The sequence below is a fragment of the Mauremys mutica genome, chromosome 3 (genome assembly GCF_020497125.1).
Source record: "Mauremys mutica isolate MM-2020 ecotype Southern chromosome 3, ASM2049712v1, whole genome shotgun sequence".
NCBI classification, from domain to species: Eukaryota; Metazoa; Chordata; order Testudines; family Geoemydidae; genus Mauremys; species Mauremys mutica.
In genome coordinates this window covers 119,788,547-119,815,022 of record NC_059074.1, presented here as the reverse complement: position 1 = coordinate 119,815,022, position 26,476 = coordinate 119,788,547, and the positions used below count along the sequence as shown (strand labels likewise).

At 39.4% G+C, this 26,476-nt stretch overlaps 1 protein-coding gene across 1 annotated transcript; it reads left to right on the top strand.

Annotated features, from left to right (window-relative positions):
* The first annotated feature begins 1,854 nt into the window (after positions 1-1,854).
* RSPH3 (radial spoke head 3) lies at positions 1,855-26,101 on the top strand. Its single transcript, XM_045008422.1, has 9 exons — positions 1,855-2,133; positions 2,673-2,760; positions 6,663-6,804; positions 8,094-8,239; positions 9,154-9,357; positions 10,853-11,015; positions 16,912-16,998; positions 19,887-20,068; positions 24,847-26,101. The coding sequence occupies exons 1-8, from the start codon at positions 1,997-1,999 to the stop codon at positions 20,039-20,041; spliced, it is 1,122 nt and encodes a 373-aa protein (XP_044864357.1). The 5' UTR covers positions 1,855-1,996; the 3' UTR covers positions 20,042-20,068; positions 24,847-26,101.
* Positions 26,102-26,476: the final 375 nt, after the last annotated feature.

The following is a 26,476-nucleotide window of genomic DNA, read 5'->3' as shown; positions in this document are numbered from 1 at the left end:
GCAAACAGTGGGGGCGAAGGACCTCCATGACTTCAAGACTAAGCTAGATAAGTTTATGGAGGAGATGGTATGATAGGATACCGGGCTTAGTCAATAGGTTAATTAAGTGCCACACTGGTAAATAGTACAATGGGTCAATGATATGATATTCTTAATCTTTTTCCAGAGGGTATGGCTGGAGAGTCTTGCCCGCATGCTCGGGGTTCAGCTGACCGCCATATTTGGGGTCGGGAAGGAATTTTCCTCCAGGGTAGATTGGCTGTGGCCCTGGAGGTTTTTCGCCTTCCTCCGAAGCATGGGGCAGGGGTCGCTTGCTAAAGGAGTGGGGGGATCGGCTAATGTGGCCTGCATCTTGCAGGAGGTCAGACTAGATGATCATATTGGTCCCTTCTGATCTTGGATTCTATGACAACTGCCATGAATAATCCCACTGAAATCAAGCTTGATGTTCACTGGATCAGAGTCTAAGGGTATGTCTGCATTGCAATGACATGGCTGCAGCTGTCCCAGGTCAGCTGATTCAGGCTCACGGGGCTTGGGCTGCCAGGCTATAAAATTGCAGTGTAGATGTTCAGGCTCAGGCTGGAGACAAGGATCTGTGATCCAGCTGGGGAGGCCCCACACACTGTTATTTTTAGCCCAATTGCAGTGTAGACATACCTTACATGAGTGGGTTTGACCTACAGAAATGGGGAGTAGAAGAAAAGAATGTGACAGGGAGATCTATTTTACAATACAACTTCATTAATTTGCAAAACGAATCATGATTTATTGAATTCTGAGCATAAGTGAACATTTAAAAAATCAAAGATAATGCACCACAACACATATTTTGTTATTTTCACAATTGTTCAGTTTAATTATGATCATACTTCACAATATACTATATGTTTTGTAAAAGTAGTTGTGAAGCTATAATAAGAGTCCTTAAACATGTGATGAGAAAGGGTGAAAGATTGCAATTTTTGTGTGCAAATTATATGGATTAGTGTGGTTTCTATTGTATATTAGACAATCTATCAGTACATCAGATATGCATGTTTAGGCCAGTTGGCATCTAACAACATGAACAAGCCACACAAGGTTTCATCTTATTGTTTATGTCAACCATAACTCCTCAGAAGAAATGCAGTATTACAGAACCAAATTTTTCAAGGAGACTCTATCCAGCTTCCATTTTTGCCCACATTTTTGTGCTTTGCTATAAACAGAAAATATATAGTTGATTTTGGCTCAAAACTTGTTTTGACTTTAGTTAATGTTTTACAGGATGATACTACTTCTACTAGCTCCAAGAAAACATGTTTTTTGTGACAACCCAAGAAGGCCTCTTCCTCAAACCAAATGGGTGTCTGTGTAAGTGATGAAGTACAGACAGGCTCATTAGCCTGAGGTGCAGAAAGAGGGGTAGTCACTGGAGAATCAAATATTTTTCTTAATGACCCAGCTCCTGGAGTCAGGTGTTTATATGAGACTCAGCTTTTTTTTATTATTTTATTTTATTATGTACGTTTCTAGCCACCCTGAGAAAAGCTTGAAACCCTAAAGGTGCAAAAAACCAGCAGACATGAAAAGCACCAACAAATTATTCTTTGTTGAATCTCATATTTGAGCCTATTTTATGATTTTTAAAGGGCCTGACTCATAATCTTTGTACAGTGGGGACGGACAGACTGCATCTCTCCCTCGCACACACGCCCGCGTGTGCCACCTGCAGGTGTGTAAGGAGCCGGGCAGACAGAGCTGCACGCGGTCAGGAACAGCGGCTCCCGTCCATCACAAGCCCAGTGAAGCGTGACGGCCGGCGTGCGCATGCGCGCTGCGCTAGGCTTGCCTCCCGAACCGGAAGTGCCCTGTTGCCGGCCGGGTCGCAGTTTATCCTGGAGACGGTTGTCAAGGAGCGAACGCCGCGTCGCTGGGCAACAACAGACCGAGGATTGTTCGCGGGGCCCTGAGGCTGGGCTGAGCCCCGCGCCCGGCAGCCCCCGCCGCGGCCATGGCCACGGCCTCCATGCTCCCCGCGCGCAACCAGGAGGCGGCGGCTGCAGCCAGCGGCACCTACAGCTACTGCAGCCGCCCCCGGGCCCTGCCCGCCCGGCGGAGATACCGGGGCGCCCCGGGACCCAGCGAGCAGTGAGTCCGGCCCGCGGCGCCCCCTGCAGCCCGCACTGCCCAGCCCGGCTCCAACCGCGCCCCCGGGAGCCTCGGCCCCCGCCCCCAGCGCCCCCGCCCCTTCTCCCGTCCCGTCCTCCAGCGCCCCCCTGTCCCCACCTCCAGCGTCCCCTGACCCCCCATCTCATCTTCCAGCGTCCCCCTGACACCCATCTCCAGGTTCCCCGGCCCCGTCCTGTCCCCCAAGTCAGTAACGGTGTGGTGAATAAGTGAATGGGTGGGGTGCGACCCTTGGTTCGTCAGGGAAGGAAGCGGGTTATTTCCCTGGTCAGCGGTCTCAGTTAGTCAATGCGGTATTGATGGTGTCCTGTGATGTGTTCCGTATAAATGTCTCTGGACCACCTGATGGTGTCGGACACCATGAGCTGTCTCATGAGCCGGGCGTAGCATCGACCGACTCCGCACGCTCTCAGAACCGGCTTGTTGCGGGGGTCCCAAATGTGACTCAATCCATAACTAGATCTGTTGATTTTGTTCCTTTATGATGTGATGTGTTACAGAGAGGAAGAACCTGTTCGCTATGCGAACCTCATGTACGATAGGAGAGTGGTACGAGGCAACACTTATGCCCTTCATACATTACCTTGGGTAGGTTCTGTTTACATAAATCTTATTATAGCTTTGTTAAAAACTAAGAGTCCATAGAACTATTATAGAATCATATTTTTTACCCATTTCTACTTTAATTTTACATAAAGCACAATCATGGATTCTCCTCTTGGACTAATATGTGGGTGTTTTCACAGTTTTAGTTTCTAGAAATGCTGTAATGTATTTTCATGTGAACTTCCACTGTTCAGATTTTGTTTTAACAGTGTTGGGAAAACTTTAGATTAAGATGTTTTCTCCTTTTTCATTTCCTTTTTGTGTATATGCTATTGAGTATAAGCCAGCACAACTTTATTTACTTCCCGGTTTGTTCATCAGCATCTCAGTGATATTAGCACAACTCTGGGAATATTGTTTCTAAGTTAACTTGTGCTCACTTATCCTGTAGATGCAGGACTATTCCAGTAAGTGAGCAGTAGACACTTAGTACATCCTCCCTACACACACACACACACACACACACACATCATACATCATTTGAAAGCTTATGTCGGTGTTAAGATGATGTATGATGTGGAGCTGTGAAGTGGTGCCATTACCATAGAAATCCGGATAAACAGTGACACTATCAACATGTTAAAATGACCACTTTGGGACAGTTCCTCAGATTTGTCACCTAAAAAGAATGGCTCGGGTTTGGGAATCTCCCTCACATCCTCAGTCATGAAGACCGATGCAAAGAATTCATTTAGTTTCTTCACAATGGCCTTATCATCCTTGAGTGCTCCTTTAACGTTTCAATCCTCTAGTGGCCCCACTGGTTGTTTAGCAGGCTTCCTGCTTTTGATGTACTTAAAAAAAAAATTGTTTGTGATTATTTTTGAGTCTTTGGCTAGCTGTTCTTCAAATTCTTTTTTGGCCTTCCTAATTATATTTTTACACTTTACCTGCTAGAGTTTATGCTCCTTTCTATTTTCCTCACTAGGATTTAACTTCCACTTTTTAAATGATGCCTCTTTGCCTCTCACTGCTTCTTTTACTTTGTTGTTTAGCCACGGTGGCACTTTTTTGGTTCTCTTACTATGTTTTTTAATTTGGGGTATACATTGAAGTTGAGCCTCTATTATGGTGTCTTTAAAAAGTTCCCATGCAGCTTGCAGGGATTTCACTTTTGGCAATGTACATTTTAACTTCTGTTTAACTGACTTCCTCATTTTTGTGTAGTCCCCCTTTCTGAAATTAAATGCTACCATGTTGGGCTGCTGTTGTGTTTTCCCTATCACAGGGATGTTAAATTTAATTATATTATGGACACTATTACCAAGTGATCCAGCTATATTCACATGTTGGAGCAGATCCTGTGCTCCACTTAAGACTAAATCAAGAATTACCTCTCCTCTTGTGGGTTCCAGGACTAGCTGCTCCAAGAAGCAGTCATTTAAGGGGTCAAGAAACTTTATCTCTGCATCCCATCTTGATGTGACATGTACCAAATCAATATGGGGATAGTTGAAATCCCCCATTATTATTGAGTTTTTTATTTTTATAGCCTCTCTAATCTCTCTGAGCATTTCGCAGTCAATATCACTATCCTGGTCAGGTGGTCAGTAGTATATCCCTACTGCTATATTCTTATTATTCGAGCATGGAATTAATATCCATAGAGATTTTATGGTACAGTTCGGTTCATTTAAGTTTTTTCTTCATTTGATTCTATGCTTTCTTTCACATATAGTGCCACTACCCCACCAGCACTACCTGTTTTGTCCTTCCAATATATTTTGTACCCTGGTATCAAGTATCAGAGAGGTAGCCGTGTTAGTCTGGTTCTGTAAAAGCAGCAAAGAATCCTGTGGCACCTTATAGACTAACAGACGTTTTGCAGACAACCTGCCAACCTGAAGCATATTCTCACCAGTAACTGCACACCGCACCATAGTAACTCTAGCTCTGGAACCAATCCATGCAACAAACCTCGATGCCAACTCTGCCCACATATCTACACCAGCAACACCATCACAGGACCTAACCAGATCAGCCACACCATCACCGGTTCATTCACCTGCACATCCACCAATGTAATATATGCCATCATATGCCAGCAATGCCCTTCTGCTATGTACATCGGCCAAACTGGACAGTCTCTAAGGAAAAGGATAAATGGACACAAATCAGATATTAGGAATGGCAATATACAAAAACCTGTAGGAGAACACTTCAACCTCCCTGGCCACACAATAGCAGATCTTAAGGTGTCCATCCTGCAGCAAAAAAAACTTTAGGACCAGACTTCTAAGAGAAACTGCTGAGCTCCAGTTCATCTGCAAATTTGACACTATCAGCTCAGGATTAAATAAAGACTGTGAATGCCTTGCCAACTACAGAACCAGTTTCTCCTCCCTTGGTTTTCACACCTCAACTGCTAGAACAGGGCCTCATCCTCCCTGATTGATCTAACCTCGTTATCTCTAGCTTGCTTCTTACTTGCTTATATTTACCTGCCACTGGAAATTTCCACTCTTGCATCCAATGAAGTGGGCATTCACCCACGAAAGCTCATGCTGCAAAACGTCTGTTAGTCTATAAGGTGCCACAGGATTCTTTGCTGCTTGTACCCTGGTATTACTCTGTCCCACTAATTATCCACATTCCACCAAGTTTCTGTGAAGCCTATTAAATCAATATCCTCATTTAATATGAGGCACTCTGTTTCACCCATTTTATTATTTAGACTTCTAGCATTTTTATGTAAGCACTTTAAAAACTTGTCACTTTTTAGCTGTCTGCCATTACATGATGTCATTGAATGGGTCTCTTTTTCAGTTGACTGTTTCTCATTAGATCCTACCTGTATTTTATCATCTTCCATCCTCTTTTCCTTACTAGGACATAAAGAAGCTCCATTAATAGATCCTCCCCCAAGGGATGTCTCTATCCGAGCTACATGCTCCTCCGCACCTGTCGGCTTTCCCCCAGCCCTTAGTTTAAAAACTGCTCTATGACCATTTTAATTTTAAGTGCCAGCAGTCTGGTTCCATTTGGTTTAGGTGGATACATTATAGCCCTTTACAGAGAATTGTTGGGCGTAGTGTTCACAAGCAATGCTTATTTGAAGCAGAGGCATTCAATGTCTTGTGATATTTCTGATTAATATTTTAGAGAGATTTAGTTTCCAGAGAATGTTCTCCAACAGATCATTTTTAGAGTAGATCAACTTTTGGATTTAAAGGACATTGTACTCAAAAGTGACTTTGTGGAAATGGTTCCATGGTTATTATCTCTTTCTGATTACATATCAAATTTGCTCTGTTTATAAAGTTTAAAAAATGGTTTCCTAACTGACAATTCTGCAAATGCAATATTTGAATCTAAAAGTCATGGGTACCTTCTGGCTCACCCTTCACCAACAATAAAGATTCTGTAATCAGAAGCTAGTAAACAATTCTGTTGACAATATGCAACCTAGAACAGAATCCTTTTCACCCTCATAGCTGTCTGGGCTGTGCTCTGCTAACTGGAGTAAAGACTTGCTTTAGACAATAAAGTAAGCCTGCAGGCATGACTGAAAAATTTCAGAGAGCAAATCTGTTAGTAAACTCATGCCATTTTTAAACAGCTTATATTTCAAAATAGAACCACACTTTTAAGCTATTAGATATTTCCAAATAGCACACTACTTCCTTAGCCCCCTATCCTGCAAAGATTTACACACCCATTTAATTTTATGCACTGAAGTCCATGGGACTACTCACAGTTTGTAAAGTTAAGAAGCTGTGGAAGTCTTTGCAGGGGCCATATCTTAGAGCAGATCTAAATTATTTGATTTGTAGAAATTTAAAAAAATCACTTATATTTAGAAATTATTTAGTAGTAATTTTGTGTACAATTTGTGCTGGAATTTTTCCCTGCAAAACTAAGAAACTTTTTGTATCAACCCCCAGACTGCTCAGCCTGACCCTCTTGAGTTCCAAAGGCAGCGAGAGGCTCACAGGAAAGCACTTGCCAGAAAACGAGCAAAAGAGCAGCTTCAGTCAAGAACTCCAGAGCCTGTAGAGGGCAGAAAGCATGTTGATGTGCAGACAGGTAGAATGTTGAAAAAATCTTGATCTAACATTAAAAACAAAAAACTTTTCATTGATCCATATTAACATACTTAGTTTAATTCACATTGTTAATAGTATTGTAGGAGGAGCTGATAGTAACATCAGTAGTTAAGGTTGTCTGTCCCTTCCAATTATAACGTCCTGTTTTCAAGTTGTTTACAACTTTAACAAATTTATCCATTCAGGCTGAAATTTTCCATGTTTGGTATCTGGCGCAGGTTGAAATTTTTTTTTGAAAGTTTGGACAAAAATGGTGGAGCCATTTCCAAAACTAAAGCTACTGTTAGGAAAATAAAGAAAAACTACATCTTTTTTTAGCCCTCAATGGTTTTGTAGCAGGAACTTGAAATCTGGCAAGGGGGTAGATTTCAGGTCAGTGCAGTGTCTTTAGCTGCCTCTGAAAATCTGTTCAGATTTGGCTGAGCTGTACACTGGGAAAAATGCCATTTGCACATGCTCACAGGACACTTGATCTTAATTTTCTGAATTTTCCAGTGACATTGAACCTGCTCCCAGGCTCAAGTGAGCATCCCGCCCTCCTGTTTCCCAATTGCAGCAGCAATGGCTTTCCCTCCATTTACATTTCTTTTGACCCAATTAGTTCTAATCTCTTACTTTATCCACTGAATAGTGTTAATCTTGTACACTTCCCAGCCCTTATTACTGAGCAAGGTCTTGTATCTCAGCCCTTCCCCTCCACACACACATTTTACAGATGAGAAAGTACTCAGATTCTCATTTGTCTGAAGGTTATTTCTGAAAAGGTAGAAGGAGAGCCCATGTCTCAGTACAGCAGACCTACTCTCATCCACTTAGTAACTGCCTCTCAGAATGAACATACCATGGAGAATTAAAACACACACACATTTTAAACATAGCTGGTAGTAGATATACTATCTGTGGCCTTTCTTTTAACGTGCTTTATCAGAATTAACTCCACCTGCAACAGTATTTCACAAAGTGAGCTAAAACCTGATAGTCTATGCGTAATCAAAATGACCTTGTCAACTTCTGAAATCTGACAAATGAAATATCACTTTATGAATCATATCCCATTAAATATATTAGACACTATGGACAATAGGAGAATGGTAGCTCCTACACAGAAAAATGGGTGTAAATATTACATTGAGACTTTAACTTTGTAGTAATCATTTTATTGTACATTATTTTAATATGATAATTTACCTCTGTTAACAATAAGTTTGCCACATTGGCTTTTTGTGAAAAACAACCTTACATACAGTATTCGTCACTATTGCTTCATAGAGTTGTATCTGGAAGAGCTTGGTGACCGCATAATAGAGGTTGATGTGGAGTGTCAAACAGATGCTTTTCTGGACAGACCACCTACTCCACTCTTCATCCCAGCCAAAACAGGGAGAGATGTGGCCACACAGATAGAAGAAGGAGAGGTACAAATGCAAATTTGGGTCTGCAACCATAGCAACATTTCTTATGTACGAAATAAGTTTGTGATACAAAATGAAGAGTTTAACTCAGTCAAGAAACATTTCAGAAACATGGAGGAACTACTCTTTGTAGAGAGATTAAAAATTCCCTATAATGTCTAGAGTACTTTACTGTGAGGATAATGATAATGTTAAGGAAAATGCCTCACCCTGAATGCTAATGTTTTACTTCTTTGCAGTAAAAATTAAAACATTCAGAAATTCTCTGCATGTCTGAATAATAAAATTCAGTGTGAGGGGACTAGGGATGTGCATGTGAGCATGGTTTGGGTCCAGTCTAGCCTTTTGCCTCTGACTGGAGGCTGCAAAAGTGACTGTGTTTTGAACTGGTCTGTTGATTGGGCTCACCAGACAGACTTAGACCTATTGCACGTTGCTATGGATGCTTTCTTAAAGAGAGGGGAGCCTGAAAGGGTCTCAGACAGAGAGAAAGGCTGAGCTGCTGAGGTGGCAGGAACTACCGTTAGAGGAGGGGAGAGAATGACAGAACTACCAGTATTCATGTTTAGTGGTATTTAGTCTGGATCATACACATCACTTAGTGAGGACTGGATTAATTCTTTTTTAAAACTGTGAAATAACCTAAGTCCTCCATATGATCTGGTACTGCCCATCTACCAAATAGCACCTTATCCTTTGCTTCTCTTTTTGTCCCATTCTGAGTTCAGAATTTCATACATTCCTTGCTACAGTTGGTAACATTACAGCTGCACAAAACTGTCTTCCCAGCCCTGTGTTAGACACTAGTGATCTCACCAGCTATTGCAGATGTAAGCATTTCTGTTCACCTTGATAAGACTTTAAATTGATTGGGACCTGGATACATAAATCTCTGTTTAATTTGATTTCATCCTCAGCTCTTTGACTTTGACATTGAAGTCAAACCAATGCTAGAAGTTTTGATTGGAAAAATCATTGAACAAGCTTTGCTAGAAGTCATGGAAGAAGAGGAGCTGGCCAATCTGCGGACACATCAGTATGCATATGAGGAACTACGCAATGCCGAGCTCGCTGAAGTACAACGTCTTGAGGAGCAGGAGAGGCGACACAGAGAAGAAAAGGTATCAATATGATAAAGCAGTCCAGCAATGTCAGTGTCTTGACCTTCGGTCTTCTGCAAGCTTGTATTCATTTGGCTTTACACCACTGGAAGACAAAGACAAAACCTAAAATAAGTTTGATTAACTTAAAGGGGCAACCTCAGGTTAGACCATTATAAAAATAGCTCGATTTAATGCCTTTACTGCTGCATTTTTAGTAGTTTCCATACATCAGCAGAATGTTGTGGTTTCTGTAAAGTACTGATATTCAAACTGAAATGTAACCACTTCACAGAAATGTACCTCATACATAGCAAAGAACCTGACAGCATTTTGCCTTATGTATCTGATAAAATAATTTAGTCAAGCAGTTAACTGGAGATTTCCACAAAGATACCTCTCAAATGAATGCTTGCAGTGCTCTAAAGTGAAAAAGAAAACATCCAACTTCTTTAATGCACAAAATCCTGAGTGTGCAAACACTTCTTTCATGGTCTGTATGTACCAAATGAGGTATATTAAAGTGCCCAGCCGTCATTGTGTTTAACTTCTCAGCAATAAGCATTTTTTGGAAACAAAGGGCAGTATTTAGAAAATTACACCATAGACCGTAGTAACTTTTTTTTAGATGTAATCTTTTTTAAAATGCTTAGATCCTGTAGTGGCAATCAAAAGAGCCGGAAATCCTCAGACAGCCATAAAGTGGCGGTGATAGTCATGGTTGCAGGACTAGTTGCATCTCTTTCTCCTTCTCTGGTCTCCCTGAGTGCACCCCATAAGATGTCAATTCTCATACCCTTACCGTCTCTTGGGTGGAATTCTGCGATTCTCCCACTCGTAGACGAAGTCCTCAGCTACAGTACCTCTGTGTATTGACTGTGCTTACCCAGCATGTCCAACTGGACTTTCTGCCTGTGGTTCTTCCCTTAGGGAGCTCTGACCAATAGTGACTGTTTTTGTTTAACATTCAGCAGTTTTATTTGTATTTTTAATACTATCATTTTATACTAAATAGAACAGAAAATAAGAGCACTGAAAACTTTAGAAAATCTTTAAGTAAAACCAGATTTGCCTTTTCCCACCCCAGAAGCAGACCTCCTGCCTTATCAACAATAGGGATTTCCATGTCATTAGCCCAGTTCATGCTGAGACACCAGAGAAGGGCATGAAGTCAGCAAATGCAAAATCACTGCTTTACAGATGTACCAAAAATAAAAAAAGTAAATGAAGGGAACCATTTTGCTGAAATGGCTGTGAATAATGTGGTTCTGGGCATTCAGCAGTTTTGAATATAATTTTTCAATTTAAAAACATTTTTTTCCACCTGACAGGTCCGTGTACACACAGGTGGACCCCATATAAGTTATGTGTACTTATCCAAGGAACAATTGACCTCCCCCATTTTATATGCCTGTTGTGTGTTTTAAAAGTTCATGTTTTATTAAATTCTCCTTTTGGGGGGTTGGAATTAACAGCTAAAAGGCTGAAAATTTTACATATAACATTCCTTTGACAGGAACGTCGCAAAAATCAACAGTCACAATTGCTTCAAAAGCAGAAGGAGACTTCAGAGAAAATTGCAGCAAGGGCATTTGCTCAGCGTTACCTGGCTGATCTCATTCCTTCAGTCTTTAGCAGTCTTCGTGAGAGTGGATATTTCTATGATCCTGTAGAAAGAGGTTTGTACTATTTTTTTCTTTACAGAAAGCATGTAATATAACTAGGGCTTTCAAGCGATTAAAAAAATTAATAGTGATTTATCATATGATTAATCACACTGTTCACAATAACAGAGTACCATTTATTTAAATATTTTGGATGTTTTCTGCATTTTCAAATAAATTGATTTCAATTACAACACAAAATACAAAGTGTACAGTGCTCACTTTACATTTATTTTTTATTATAAGTATTTGCACTGTATAAAAACAAAAGAAATAGTATTTTTCAATTCACCTAATACAAGTACTGTAGTGCAATCTCTTTATCATGAAAGTTGAACTTGAATTATGTACAAAAAACTGCATTCAAAAGTAAAACAATGTAAAATTTTACAGTCTGCAAGTCCACTCAATCCTACTTCTTGTTCAGCCAATCACTCAAACAAGTTTGTTTACATTTGCAGAAGATTATGCTGCCCACTTCTTGTTCACAGTGTCATCCGAAAGTGAGTACAGGTGTTCGCATGGCTCTGTTGTAGCCGCTGCTGCAAGATATTTACATGTCAGATGCACTACAGATTCTTATGTCCCTTCATGCTTCAACCACCATTCCAGGGGATGTATGTCCATGCTGGTGACAGGTACTCCTCGATAACAATCCAAAGCAGTGCAGACTGACGCATATTCATTTTCATTATCTGAGGCGGATACCATCAGCAGAAGGTTGATTTTCTTTTTTGGTGGTTCGGGTTCTGTAGTTTCCGCATTTAAGTGTTGCTCTTTTAAGACTTCTGAAAGAAATGCTCCACACCTCGTCACTCTCAGATTTTGAAGGCACTTCAGGTTCTTAAACCTTGAGTTGAGTGCTGTAGCTATCTTTAAAAATCTCACATTGGTACCTTCTTTGTGCTTTGTCAAATCTGCAGTGAAAGTGTTCTTAAAATGAACATGTGCTGGGTCATCATACGAGACAGCTATAACATGAAATATATGGCAGAATGCGGGTAAAACAGAACAGGGGACATACAATTTTCCCTCAAGGAGTTCAGTCACAAATTTAATTAACACATTATTTTTTTAACAAGCGTCATCAGCATGGAAGCATGTCCTCTGGAATGGTGGTCAAAGCATGAAGGTGCCTACGAATGTTTAGCGTATCTGGAACATAAATACCTTGCAATGCCAGCTACAAAAGTATCATGCAAATGCCTGTTCTCACTTTCACGTGACATTGTAAATAAGTGGTCAGCATTATCTCTCGTCAACGTAAACAAACTTGTTTGTCTTAGTGATTGGCTGAACAAGAAGTAGGACTGAGTGGACTTGTGGGCTCTGAAGTTTTACATTGTTTTGTTTTTGAGTGCAGTTATGTAACACACAAAAATCTACATTTGTAAGTTGCACTGTCACAACACAGAGATTGCACTACAGTACTTGTATGAGGTGAATTGAAAAATACTATTTCTTTTGTTTATCATTTTTACAGTGCAAATAGTTGTAATAAAAATAATATACACTTTGATTTCAATTACAATACAGAATACTATATGAAAATGTAGAAAAACATCCAAAATATATAATTTCAGTTGGTATTCTATTGTTTAATAGTGCAATTAAAACTGCAATTAATCGCGATGAATTTTTTGGAGTTAATCACATGAGTTAACTGCGATTAATCAACAGTCCTAACTCTAACGCACAAAATAACCATAAAATTCACAATAACTTAAGACGTTTACAATCCTTTTTTCATTTAGTATTGGTTATCTAGATGTAAACAATAAAATTAAATTTCATTCATTATTTACATTTGTGACTGGCATATTTGGTATTTTTTTTAAAAAAGTCAATTTTAAAACTAACATTACTGGTCGCTCATATACAACTAGATCCTATTTGTTACACCAGTAGCTAATAATGTTTTATTGAAAAGAGCTAAATTCAATGCATTAAAAACTTGCAACTTAATTTAAATGGAAAGTGAAAGTTAATGGGAACACAGACAAACATAGGCTGAGCTGTAGGTGGGACGCTCAGAGAGTTCAGATTTTTTGAGAATCATTTAAAAACCCTGTTACAGATTGTTTGCTGTGTTGCTTGTAGCCATGCTGGTCCCAGGATATGAGAGAGACAAGATAGGTGAAGTAATATCTATTATTAGACCAACTTCTGTTGGTGGAAGGTACAAGCTTTTGAGCTACACAGAGCTCTTCTTCAAGTTCGGGGAAGGAAATCAGTATTTGAGCAAAATATAAGGTGGGACAGATTGTTAAGCATAAGGGGTAACACGTTGTAGCTAGTCACTCTAAATGAAGCGGGCAATTGAGGGTTAGATTGTTATGCATAAGGAAGGCATTTGAAATGGGCAATTAAGGGTAGCAGGCAGTGTGGTGTGTTACAGATTGTTGTAATCAGCCATAAAACCAGTGTCCTTGTTGAGTCTATGGTTTTTGGTATCTACCAGAGTTATGAATTTCAGTTCCCAAGTTTGCCTTTTGAAGGTGATTATGCTGGTTTTCTTTGAGAACGAGTATTGAAAGATCAAATATGGAGTGACTGCTTTATGAAAAATGTTCACCCACAGGAGAGATGGTGTTTTTGTCTTTTATCATTTTTCTGAGTGAGTTCATTCAAGAGCATAGTGATTGTCTGGTTTCACCCACATAGATGTTTTTGAGGTATTTGATGCTGTTAAACATTATCAGAAGAGGGAAGGAATTGGTTGGAACAAGGATCTTGCCAATCAGGCAGGGGCAGAAGTGGAGACGGAATGGAAGACAGGCAGGGGACAAGCAGGGGAACAGAGGACAGAAGGCAGAATGGATGACAGGGAGTAAACAGTGAGAAAACAGTGTGGGGAGCAGAAGTCCTAGATTTACTCCACTAATTGCTCTCTTCCTTTAGTCTGCCCCATACTATCTTTAGCTCCTTGATTCCTCACCCCTTGTTCTTGAAACCCTCCCATTCTGCTTCTGAAGGATGCTGTGGATAGGCTCTTGCCTACCCCAACACCTGCTTTCACATGGCTTCTGTGACATGAGGATACAGCACTGCTCCACCTGTGCTTTGCCCTTCAAACAAATGGAAGACTGAGTCTCCATAGCTATCAGTCTGGCAGCTTTCATGAGCACTAAAAACTCCACAAAAGAGAACCTACTGATTGAATATTCCATTTCTGGCAGCTTGGATCACCCTAGAAGCTCAGCGATTATGGCATGAAAAGGTTAGCCAAGTGCCTACTAGTTTCAGCAACTTAGGTACATGGTATTCAAAAAAATAACCATTTGACTTCCAGGCCAGTGCAATCAGAGCAAACCTTGTTGCCATTCAAACTGGACACTACACAAAGAGATATGTTATTAGAAAGATAATCAAGAATTTACATTTTTTAAATCTAAAGTGAATTGTTTCTCTGGCATGGAAAGTTTCAGAATTTGTTAAAAAGGAAATAGCAGTTATGCAAATCAGTGGCTTCAAAGTCTGACCTTTTTAGGTCCCTGGAAGAATAACATTGTGGCACACCTGCAATTATTGGCCTAGAGGGAGACTGGTGTTTAAAAAGTACACAATTGCTTTTCCACCCTCTGTCAGCAGGGTCATTGCATGTTACAGTCACACTCCTCAGCTCGTGAGGTGAACATCTTTCACAAACTGCTGCCCAAGAAACCATCTGCACGACAATATTTTACCATACCAGCAGGCAGCTATCTAACTTAATGCCCAGGTTGTGTTATAACTTAGTTTGGTCTAGTCTGTGTACCCTACCTTGCTGTAACCATACTACAGACCTGACAAAATCAGAGCTGTATTATGGTTTTCTTAATATGGTTATAACAGTTTGTTTCCCTCTATACTGGAAAAAGCAAAAAGTATTAAAACAATGACTGGAGGGGGGCAACTATGTTATAATTGGCTGCCACAATATGTTTACAGTTGTAGTGTAGTGAAGACATTATAATTCCATGCAGCTTACATATGGAGTGCCCTGTGAAAGCCAGCTATAAATAAAACTGCAATTTCTTCTTCCTAACTGAAAACCAGTAGTCGTCACCTTAAGAGACAGGATGGATGTGAAAAGGGAGTGCAAGAGACAGAACTGGATGGCTCAAGGAGTTTATAATAATTCATGAAACCCATCATCTTTAGGTCACTCCTGTGAATCACAGTGATTGAGAGCCAGATTTTCTGCCAGAAGTAGGTGCATACCTTTCTGTGCATGAAAAAGAGGGCATCTGTTTAGCTATGCACATCTACATGTATATCCAGCATTGCATGCAAAATATAAACCTGTGCTTCTGCTTCTTGTCTCAGTTAGGCCCTGAAGGTCATTACCACTTAATGGCTCTTCTTTGGCTTCTGTGGTATGAGTTGTGGGTCTCTGAGGAATATCTAGTGATAGGTGTCCATGACACAGAAAACATCATCATGTTTGGCTTTCTTGATGGCAGTCTAAGAAGAATGATCTAGGGCTGAACAGCCATAAAAATGAGCCAAATGCTCAGCTCTAGAAATGGTCCCTCCTTCCTGGGTTTCTAAGGGGAGAGGACTTTTTCTCAATGCCATCATTCCATCTTTCACAAACAGTACATTCACTTACCCAAAAAAAAGAGAGTGATGGGGATAAATAGTGGTAGATTAAAAGATGTGAGAAAATCAGATAAGATGTATTGCCAAATTCCTACTACCTTGGGTTCCTGCTTCAAAACAAAGTTTCTATGGCATATTTTTATGCACATTGATACCATGGATGTCTGCGGATATCACATATTTAGAATTGAATGAAAATGCTCTCTCTGAATTATTTTGGCTACTACCAGTGGCTGAAGTTCAAACTACTGAAATAGAATTTTGAACTTTGAATGCCCTTTTTTTCTGGTCCCATATGATGAGTCCAGAAGGTTTAACAATTTGGCCTAATAAATCACCCCAATCACATGGTTAGCTCGAACAGTAATTCTTCTTGTGGGTCAGTCCAGTCATTCATACACTGCACTTGTAAATTTGGCTAACCCTTTGATCTGTCTATCTCAGAAACAAACACTCAGAGTCTTATTATGACTACTTGTAAGTAGAGGTCTAGCTGGCAAGAAGAGAGGTACTGTCAGGTCCAAGGAGTTCAATTCTGTAATTCTTGCTTTTTAATTTATTAATACAGTAAAACCTAAGGGCACTTCCAATAAGTAAACTGCTGCCATTATTGATTACTTTAAAGCATCCCCAAGGTTTCCAATACAATTCTGTGTGGCCTTTTGCTACAAGCCGCCTGCTATGGTGTACAACTTATTTTTGCCTGAGTAATGCCACTTTTGAGGACCTAAGTAATGAGAGAAAACTTTGTCAGTATGACAATTACATGCAAATGTTATGTTGCATTGAAACATCATGTTGAACATAGTGACATTTCATGGGCCCTGAAAGTACTTTCAATCTAAGTTTTTTACACAGCATCAGTCACTGGGCACAAGCAGAACCTGTGTATATCTTGCAAATATGGCAAGACATAGGGTTGCCTTGTTAAAATATGATAATGTTGTAAATACCAGGATAAGCAGGAACTCCTTGGGCATAGAGAATTAAACAGTTTGGACAGGACAGAGGCCAGGATATGTTCAAATTAAAAGCAGAACTGTTACTATCCTAAATTACTGAACCTTATTTTCGTCTAACTAAATGCAATTTTTCATTTCTAACTTGGGGCCTGATTGAGCAAGAGGCTGAGCACTCTCAACAACCACTAAAGTCAGACTCAATTCCTTGTAAAATCGGATCTTTACAGGACAAGTGTCTTTAATGCACCAGTTGTCATTCAACAATGGGAAACAACCATACATTAAGTGAAAAATAGACCCTAAGATCCTATAACACATCATTAATAAAAATACTTTATCTTGCTTTCTCTCCACAAATCTTACAGATGTTGAGAAAGAATTCCTTCCATGGGTGATGGCAGAAGTAGATAAGACATTGGAGAAGAAGATTCTGGGAAGGGCAGTGCTTGACAGTAAGTTACAAAGTCATGGAATATAATGTACCCTGCTTAACTTTTTTCAGTCAGATTATTGTGAAATAAAGAAGCAGATGATATTTTAACAACAGTTGCAATTGTCCAGATGGGATGGTATTTTACCATTTTCTTTTTTTTAACCTTCTGACTGTTGGACAATTCCCAGACCCATTTTATGCTGGTGATTTGTAATTATTGATCAAGTGAAAAAAAAATAGAAATACCAAGCGTGTTTCAGCAGCACATCTCTACTGACAGTACACAGCATATGTGGAATGTCTCTGACAGAGGTTACTGTTATGTTCAGCAGAAGTGAAGTGGTTAATGAATGTTAATTGTTTTCTCTTTTTATTTACATAGTTTTGTTGTCTGTGAAATAAATGAGAAATATAAACTATGTTCTTGTGTAGTAAAAGCTGTGTTATCCTGCAGTTTACCAACCAGAAAGCTCTAGAAACTGGTATTTCTGATATCCAACTGGACTTTTAATATCCATATCCAGAAGTAGCGACATGTCCCTGCTGCTCCTAGGCGCGGGAATGGCCACAGAGGCTCCGTGCGCTGCCCCCACCCTGCCTTGAGCACTTGCTCCACCACTCCAATTGGCCAAGAACCGCAGCCAATGGGAGCTGTGGGGGCGGCTTCTGTGGGTGGAGGCAGCGCACAGAGCCGCCTGGCTGCGCCTCTGCCTAGGCGCAGCAGAGACATATCGCCACTTGTGGGGAGCTGCCCAAGGTGAGCGCCACCAGATCCGGCACCCTGAAACCCCTCCCAACCCCCAGCCCTGAGCCCCCCTCACAGCCAAACTCCCTCCCTCTTAGTTAACCGAAATTTTTGACTTACCGGCACCCCCCATGCCTGCAACATGCTGGATACCAAAGTTTTTACTGTATTTAGTTTTCCATTGAACAAACTGAAGGCCCTTTTGTTCCTCAAATTGAAAAGCATATTCATTGTTTAAGGCCATTGGTATATAACAAAAGGCCTATGGCCTCACATGTATAAATTATCCCAACTATGTAGCAATGTGGTCATTCTAAATGAAAGAATAAGAACAGAAGAAAAATTCTTGGTCATGATTGGCTGAAAAGTCATGTGGCTAGTAACTTTCCACTATTAATTTTAGATATAATCAGTATGGTGGTTTGGAACAGTGTAACTCAATCACATTTTTCATGGAGACATCTGCTTGGCTCCTCAGTAATCAATAATACTGTACTTTCCCCTGAACTAAAGCAGTAATTAATCAGGTAAATGAACCAGTCTCTGATTCTTGATTGGCTCCTCAGAGCTTAACAGTATTTTAAAAAATGTCTACCTTTACAGGCTGCAGTTAAAGCACCAATCTTAAACCATGCAATAATCATACAGTTATAATTAATGTATATCAGTGTGTGGTCCCAGATTAGATTACAATTATTTTTAAACACAAATTCATCCTGTTTTGCATATATCTCTTCCTCATGGTGTCACTGCAAGTCAGACTCAAGAAGGTTGTTTGACTACCCTAACTGTGCATTTCTATACCTTGACTTTGGATTCTTTAAAATTTAGTCTGAATTCTGAATTTCTTGGGTCGATAATCTAGACCTTATTTCTTTGATAATTACAACTTTCCTCTTATGTATTTTACCCTAAATTACTGATATGTATTTCTCAAACTTAACTCCTTACTAATGACATTTTGTCTGAGGAATTTTTTTTATTATTATTAAAAAGTTCATCCATGAACACTCCACAAGCATGTGATATACTAATGACTGGAAGATATGTAGTATCCATCTTATTTTTTTTTTTTTTTTTTAGCTTTGCTTTTAACTTTTAGGGCCAGATTCACCAATGTGTTCTAGCTGCTTTGCACCATCCTACAGCAGTGCAAAGTAGCTGGAGCATGCTGACCAGTTAACAGGTACTTTGCCCTCCTACCCCCTACGTTCTGTTGCACCACCTTAGTTTTTCTCCACCTGCCTTCAGTGTTTAGTAGGTCTGTTTTAAAAAATTGCCCATTGCATCAGATCTACTAAAAATCATCCATCTCCCATTTTTTGTGTAGCTAGATAATGCATGAGCTGAGACCATTTAGAACAAAAATAAAAGATCAAATACAGTGCTTAATTTCTCATGGAATCCATTTTTAAATTAATTTTAAGTTGGAAATTAATGAATGGATTTACTTGTAAATTCAAAGAAAATTTATTCTGTACTCAAAGAGTAAGTGCTACAGTTTTGGGGAGGATACATAACAGAGAGGGTGAATCTTCTTTAAGTGCAAAACTCAACTCAGTCTTAACCATAGAGCTGTTACTGTCACCTTTATATTGTTCCATTTTCTGTATTGTTTTAAAAATAAAAACCTTTTTTGATTAATTTTTGGGCTATTTTCATTTGTCATGTTTATTAATTTTTTTTGAAGTGGGATCCCACACTTTGTGATATTTATTGATCTTTAAGGGAATAAACAGTATTATTTTGCTGCTGCTTTTGTTTCAGTGAAAGTGAACTGCACTGCTCTCCAGAGATATGTTAGATTCTTTTTGCTTTGGAGGGATCCCTTGCCTTAAATATTTACTGTCCCCTCACTAGTACTGATTCCTGGCATTGTGACCTGCTCCAGCAGTTATGAAGGAACAAAGATAAGAGAAGAGAGACAATAAAACAGTTGAATAGAACCTTTTAAAATAATTGCCTTGAGGTAACTAGAGCTAATTTGGCTAAGCATATATCACAATCTCAGGTAAAATTTTCTGCATTTACTATTACATTTCACTGTTGCCCTGTGAGTCAACCAATAATATAATAATGTATAAAATCATCTCTAAATATTGCATTTTTTTATCTATAAAAATGTCTGTTCTGCCCTATAGTAACTACATTTGTCATTTCAGCATTGATTCGTGAGGTGGTTGAAAAGAGGTTAGATGCGTTTGATCATCCAGAAGCATCTGGTCAGCCTGCTGGGCAAACAGAAGCATCTCATCGAGGCTCTGTTCAGATAGAAGCATTACATCAAACAGAAACTCAGGAGCCTGAAGCTAAGTGAAGACCAAACCAAACATCAAGTAATCAGGTAATGGCCACTAAACACTTTGGCCTAGTCAAAAGATGCGTTCACGAATCTCATACACTAGCCTTGGTGAAGGATACCAAACAATAAGATTAGCAAAGCCTAAAATAATTTAAAAAAATATTGACATAGCTAACTTGACTAAAGAAGACTGCAGAGAGGTTACTACAAGCAAACTACAGAAGGATCTGAGTGAAATTCTGTACAGTGTTCAGTTCAGCATTGAGGTTGCATTTCTATATAACCAGCCCAAGTGCAGGTTCTTTAAATTAAAAAAGTAGTGCTGCCTGACACTTCATACAAGGACCTGTAATCGGGGGAAGGAGGGGACGGGACGGGACTATATTAACTTCACACTAATAGACAGTAATTTGCTAAAAGTAACTTGCATGTTTTCATGCCACAATACAGTATACTATTATCCTAATATTTTTAATCTCAGAACAGGAATGTAAATTCCTCAAATTTCAATCCCTCTACATTTATTTCACTTTAAGACTCAGCATGATAAAGTCAGACCTGTGTCTTGTCTATCTCACCAACAGAAGTTGGTTCAATAAAAGCTATTACCTCACCCACATTATCTTTCTAAGGTTATGTCTACACTTACCATTTAAAGTTCAAAAAGTCCCTTTTTTGTGCTAAAACCGTGGGAGCATCTACATTTGTTAATGACTTTTTGTGGTGAAACTCAGACGTTTCACCGCAAAAAGAAAACCGCCTTCACGGGAGGCATACAGCTCTTATTGCTGTTCTTTTTGTGCTGTTGTGAAAGTGAAGACACATTCTAGCAGTGTAAACACCTTTTGGCCTCCGGAGGATATCCCGCAGTTCCAAAAGCGACCACTCTGGCCAGCATCTCCACTGCTCTGATGCACAGATGTCCGCCCCTCCCCCATAAGCCCCAGGAAGTTTGAAGCTCCCTTCCCCTTTGTTTGTAGATGTGGCAGGGAAAGCAGCCAGACAGCAGGAGGTTTTAAAAAAAAATGCCACGGAAGAAACAAGGAAGTAATGGGGCTCCTGAGACATGAAGCATGGCAGCACAGGGCACTGAGCAGGGACCCAGAATGCCTTCTGCTCACCCCCTGCCCCCTTCCCACAAGACCTATGGAGAGAGCTGCACTGTGAGATAGCTGCCCTACAGTGCTGCTCTCATCCACGATGGAAGTGCTGGTAGTGTAAACACTCTCTGACGCCTGAGGAATTGAGTGAGTACACAAACCAGCGCTTTACTTTCACTGGTTCTCTATCACTGGTGAAACTGTCAGCGCAAAAACTCTGTAAGTGTAGACATACCCTAAAGTCAGACCTGACAGTCTGGAACGGGGCAGGTATATCTGTCTTAGAGTGGTTAAAGCTCTGTTTTCTGTGTACTGAAAGAGGTTACCTCAGGTTAATTATGGACACCTGGGGCTAATTAAGGGCAGCCTGTGACCTTTCAAAACCTGTTCCAGAGAAAGAGAGGATAGGAGGGAAGGAAAGGGAAGCAAGTTGTGGAAAGGTTGTGTAGAGCATGGGGAAAAGGCTTCTCCTAGGTAAAGAGTTGTTTTTCTCTATAAGGGAAATCTTGCGTGTATTTCTGTTTGGGGAGGGGCCAGCATATGATGAGGCAGTACCCCAGTGGAAGTTAGGAAATGGTTTTGTTTTTGTTTTTTCATTTAAAGAAACCCAAAGGGTCTATTCTGTAAATATTGTAAATAAACCAACATGAAGAACTATACCTCCAGAGTACAACTGATTTACCCCCAGCCCTCCTAACATCAGCGCCTTGGTGTGATGAAAGAGGTGTGTTGTCACTATCTAATCCTGTTTGTTTTGGAGGATAATATGTCAGAACATCTTAAGAGTATGGAAATGAAGATCAAATTTTAAAATGCTAACTTGCAAAATATTAATCTTCATTTGGTTTTGATAGCTACATAGTGCTAAAATTATAGGAATTAATAATTTATGTAGAGAGCAATCTAATTTCGTTGGTGATTCTTCAAGACAGGTAGAAAACAAAAGTATTTTTCAGCCAGTGTTAAAATAATAAGGAAGAGTAAATTACATTTGTGTTTTGACTTCTAATGTGTTTGTCACAAACAAAGGTTATGAAACTGTAAATGCTGTCTTATCACTTAATTAGGTATTAGCGATTTAATTTATAATGCATATCTTTCAGCAAAGGTGTTTAAGCTTTTTAAAAGTTACTATGTTTTACCATTAGATGTCAGTAGTATCATTGAAACTAAAAAACTTTACCTTTTGTTAAACATTTTTCTCTTATACACACTCCTATCAATTCTGTTCTTTTTTTGGTTTCCATGCGTGACTGAGGCTGCATACACATTAATTTAGCAGTTGTAATTTGCAGCCTATTTCAGGGTAAAATCCTTCATAGTATTGTTCCTGATTGTCATATATTTTGAGTTGTGTGACAGTTTTGCTAGAACCTCCCTAGACTTAGCTAACATTGGTTTATGAACTATACTCTCACTAAATGCACGAAATAGGTAAGAGATTACTTAGAGAACCCTTGTCAGATTTATTAGCGTGCCCCTTAGGTGTGAGATAGTATCTTCTCAGTACCTTTTCTAATACAGGAGTACTTGTGGCACCTTAAAGACTAACAAATTTATTTTAGCATGAGCTTTCGTGAGCTGCAGCTCACGAAAGCTCATGCTAAAATAAATTTGTTAGTCTTTAAGGTGCCACAAGTACTCCTGTTCTTTTTGTGGATACAGACTAACACGGCTGCTACTCTGAAACTTTTCTAATACAAAATCCTAACACTGAAATCTCGATCAAAATTGCTGCATTCCAACCTGACAAATCGAATATGACTGCAGAGGGAATGTGGGAGAGTTAAGCCCATTACAGGGTGCATCTGGCACCTTACATTTCTGTTGCATAAGGACCATGGCAGTCTAGCATGAACAATAGTACTAGACTCCACATGAGCAGCGCAGATTTGGTGGACAGAATTCTGGGAGAGAGCATGCTGCCCCTTGGGAAATGATGCAGTAGTGACTACTTTTGTGTACATTTTCTGAGTTCTCAGAGAGTCTTTGTCTGTCTTTGAGAGCTTCTGCCAATGAAAAGCCTTGCTTCATTCTCCTCACCCACATAGTACTGGTAGAGACTTAAAGCCATAATCTTGTCTTGGGTTTTCTTTTTAGTTATGCAGGTGATTGGACTAGAAGCCCTCTCGAGGTCCCTTCCAGTCCTACAGTTCTATGATTCTATACTTTCCTATTGATTCCTTCAGTGTTGAACGTACCAGGCACTGATGGCAAAAAGCACCTGCAACTGCTGCCCCATGTTCCTGGTACATATTGACATTCCAAGTAGAACATTGCCTCTTAAAAGAACACCTCTGCATTCCACTGCATCAAAGCAGTTTAATAATTAACTATGCTGATGAAAATAGCCTCACCCTGTCAAAGCTCTGTCCTCTTGTTCCTCTGTATTCCTCTTGTATCTGTATTATTGTAACACATAGTACTAGAAGATACATGTCAAATCTTTTTTTGCTAGGCATAGTATTTCTGACATCATAATGTTCTGACAGGACCACAGCTTACTGGGCATAGGTTTAAGCAGTTTACAGTACAGTTTGGGTTTAGACATGTAATCATTAGTCCCCATTATCACCAATCCAACAGGTTGGTGGAAAGTGGTGTTAAAATAATAGTCGTAACTGAAAAAGGCTGCAGAGTCAGACTCTAATCTGTACTTAGCACTGTAAAGTTGCAGGATGGCCTCAATAAAATATGGTTTGTCATCTGCAGAAATATTGTTTATCAGAAAACTGAGAATTTGAATGCCTGTAATGGTAGAAGCTGATGTCAGAGGAAGTGGGGACTTGCAGAAGTATGAAGAGACAGATAAAGCTAAACATAAAAATGCAGCCTGATTTGGGAACTGGGAACTGCCACCACTTCCTGAAAATGATGTTGTATTCATCTATGATGGAGATCAGTGACAGTGGTATCACATGAGGTTGCCCCACAGTCTTAATGGCCATCGCACCAGATAGACACGTGCTGAGGAGTAGGCAACATCTTCTTTTCCAGTTTCCAGAAGGGAGGGAGATATGAAGCAGTGAGTTGAGATAATACAACAGGTTGAGAAAGACAAACCCCAGGACATAACACTACCGGAACAAATTACCATCTCCTGGCAACAGTAGTACTCATTTTTCAAGGGAGATGTCCACAAGTCCAGGGAACAGTGCAAGGCACCTCAGAGATTAATTGAACATTGTTAATAAGTTTTGTTAGCAGGTGGGTTATACATTTTGGAATTGTTGTTGTATCACATTATTTAAGTGTTGTTATCATTAAGTTTGCCTGGGAAAGGAAGATGTGATTTGAGGACTGTATCTTTTAGTGGCATAGCTTCATAGACAGGGAGTTTGGGAAGTGGTGCTGCAGACGCCCATGTTCTGTTATGCAGAGGCAGTGGAACTGGTCGGTGAATTGAGTATTTCTTTCAAGCACCGTGGGCCCAAAGGGATTCCTGAACACCACAGGCCATTGACTTCAATGGGGCCAGGATTTCTCCCCTGGTTTCTATTTCTGGTTTTGATACTGCCTTCCTCAGTGACCCTGAATAAGTCATTCTCTCTGTGCCTCTGTTTCTCTGTGTTTAAAAAATTGTATCATTTCCTAACTTCATGGGGATGTTGAGGCTTGGTTCATTAAAATGTATACATTATTTTTAGATCCTTTGATGGAACATTATATGTCAGTGCAAAGTATAATTTATTATTAAATGTGATTTTTATATCTTTACAGGAGGCTAACTATAGCTAAGAAGATTGCACTTGATCATTTGTGAAAAGAAGATTCAATTTGTTTAGGAAATTGTTCCAAGAAGGGAACAATAAACTGAAGATTTTTATTTTTGCACATTTTTAACAAGCTTTATGCTTTATTTCCTATAAAATTTACTTAAAGAAAGAGTGGCTGCATGATTATACGTGTAAATAGTGTTTAGTATTAATCCTTTTCACACTTGGATTACTATACAAAGAGTTAATGAATTCACTATATGCATTGCAGTAATATAGGAATATTGGCTTAAGAAAGTTCTATAGTACCCTTTTTGTTAAGAAATCCAAATCAAGTATCCATTGCAGATATATTGCATCGTATCCTTAAAGTCCATTCTGCATTTACCCTATTACTTAATAAATCCAGGAGTGTGTACATGCATGTAGATATGAAGAAAATAAAGCAAGTTCACTCAACTCTAAAAAGATGTATTGGCAACTTCAGTTTAAACGAATGGCATTAAAAAAAAATGTGACTGAGTGTGCTTGTTTATGCTGTTGCAAAACTAACAAATTATCAGTAAAGTCAGCCTCGGATGTTTCTCTACCCAGCTGTGCTTGGCTTTTTCCCCTTTAATGAGGATTGAAAATAATTTTGGAAAGTTACTAGAAAATTGCAATCCATTCATTTTTTCTAGAAGGTCAGTTGTATGATACAGTGACATTTCTGCTTAATTAATATTTGTGAATACAGTGCAAGCTTGTAATCATATTTATACTTTTCAGATTGTATTAGTGAAAAAAATGTCATGATGATAATATGTTGCAAAAATTCTCCTATGATAAAACTTCCCACTTCCTGCAATATAACAGGAGTATCCATTCTCTTTGATCCTGAAGTATGGAACGATAAGTGTTCTGTTATCAACGGCTAATAGTTCAGTTAGTGCCCAATGTTTAAGATAAACCAGATTCCATCCTATTTAAATACAGTACTGGTTTAAAGATAACCACAGAATGAATCCTATGAAAGTTCACATAATGAAAAAATCTCAATACCTGTATATGCTATATTTAAAGTAAGAAAAAAAAATTATAGCATCCATTTCTGATTCTCTTCATTTGAGTGGCTGTATTGTAGAAGAGGAACATAATTTGTCCGGGCAGGCAGCCAGCCAGCTTTCTCTGTTTGAATGAGAATGTTCTAAGCTAACCCTTTCTAGGAAGAATATTGACATTTATGTAAAAACTTGCTTTCCACAAACACGTGTCAATAAAATATCATTGAACTTTAATACAAAAGGTGCATGATTATGGCTGAAATAAATTCATCTGAACATTTAAATGAATAGGATTTTAACCCTATTTTCCCAGATCGACTGACCACACACTTTCTGGACTTCTTAATCTATATTATGCATCTTCAGTTGACTGATTAGGCATTAGGCAGATTCTTCTACATTTCCTTTCCTCTGCCCCAAACATAAAATAACCAGTAATCTTGGATATATGCAGAAGAGGACAGTTAAGAAGTAGCCTGGTGTATTTGGATGGAGTAATTTGGTAAAGGGCATTCTGGAAGGTTGGCATACCTGGGTGGGAAAAGAGTTACAGTTTGCTTGTAGTATATGGTGTACAATAGTTGTGGTAGT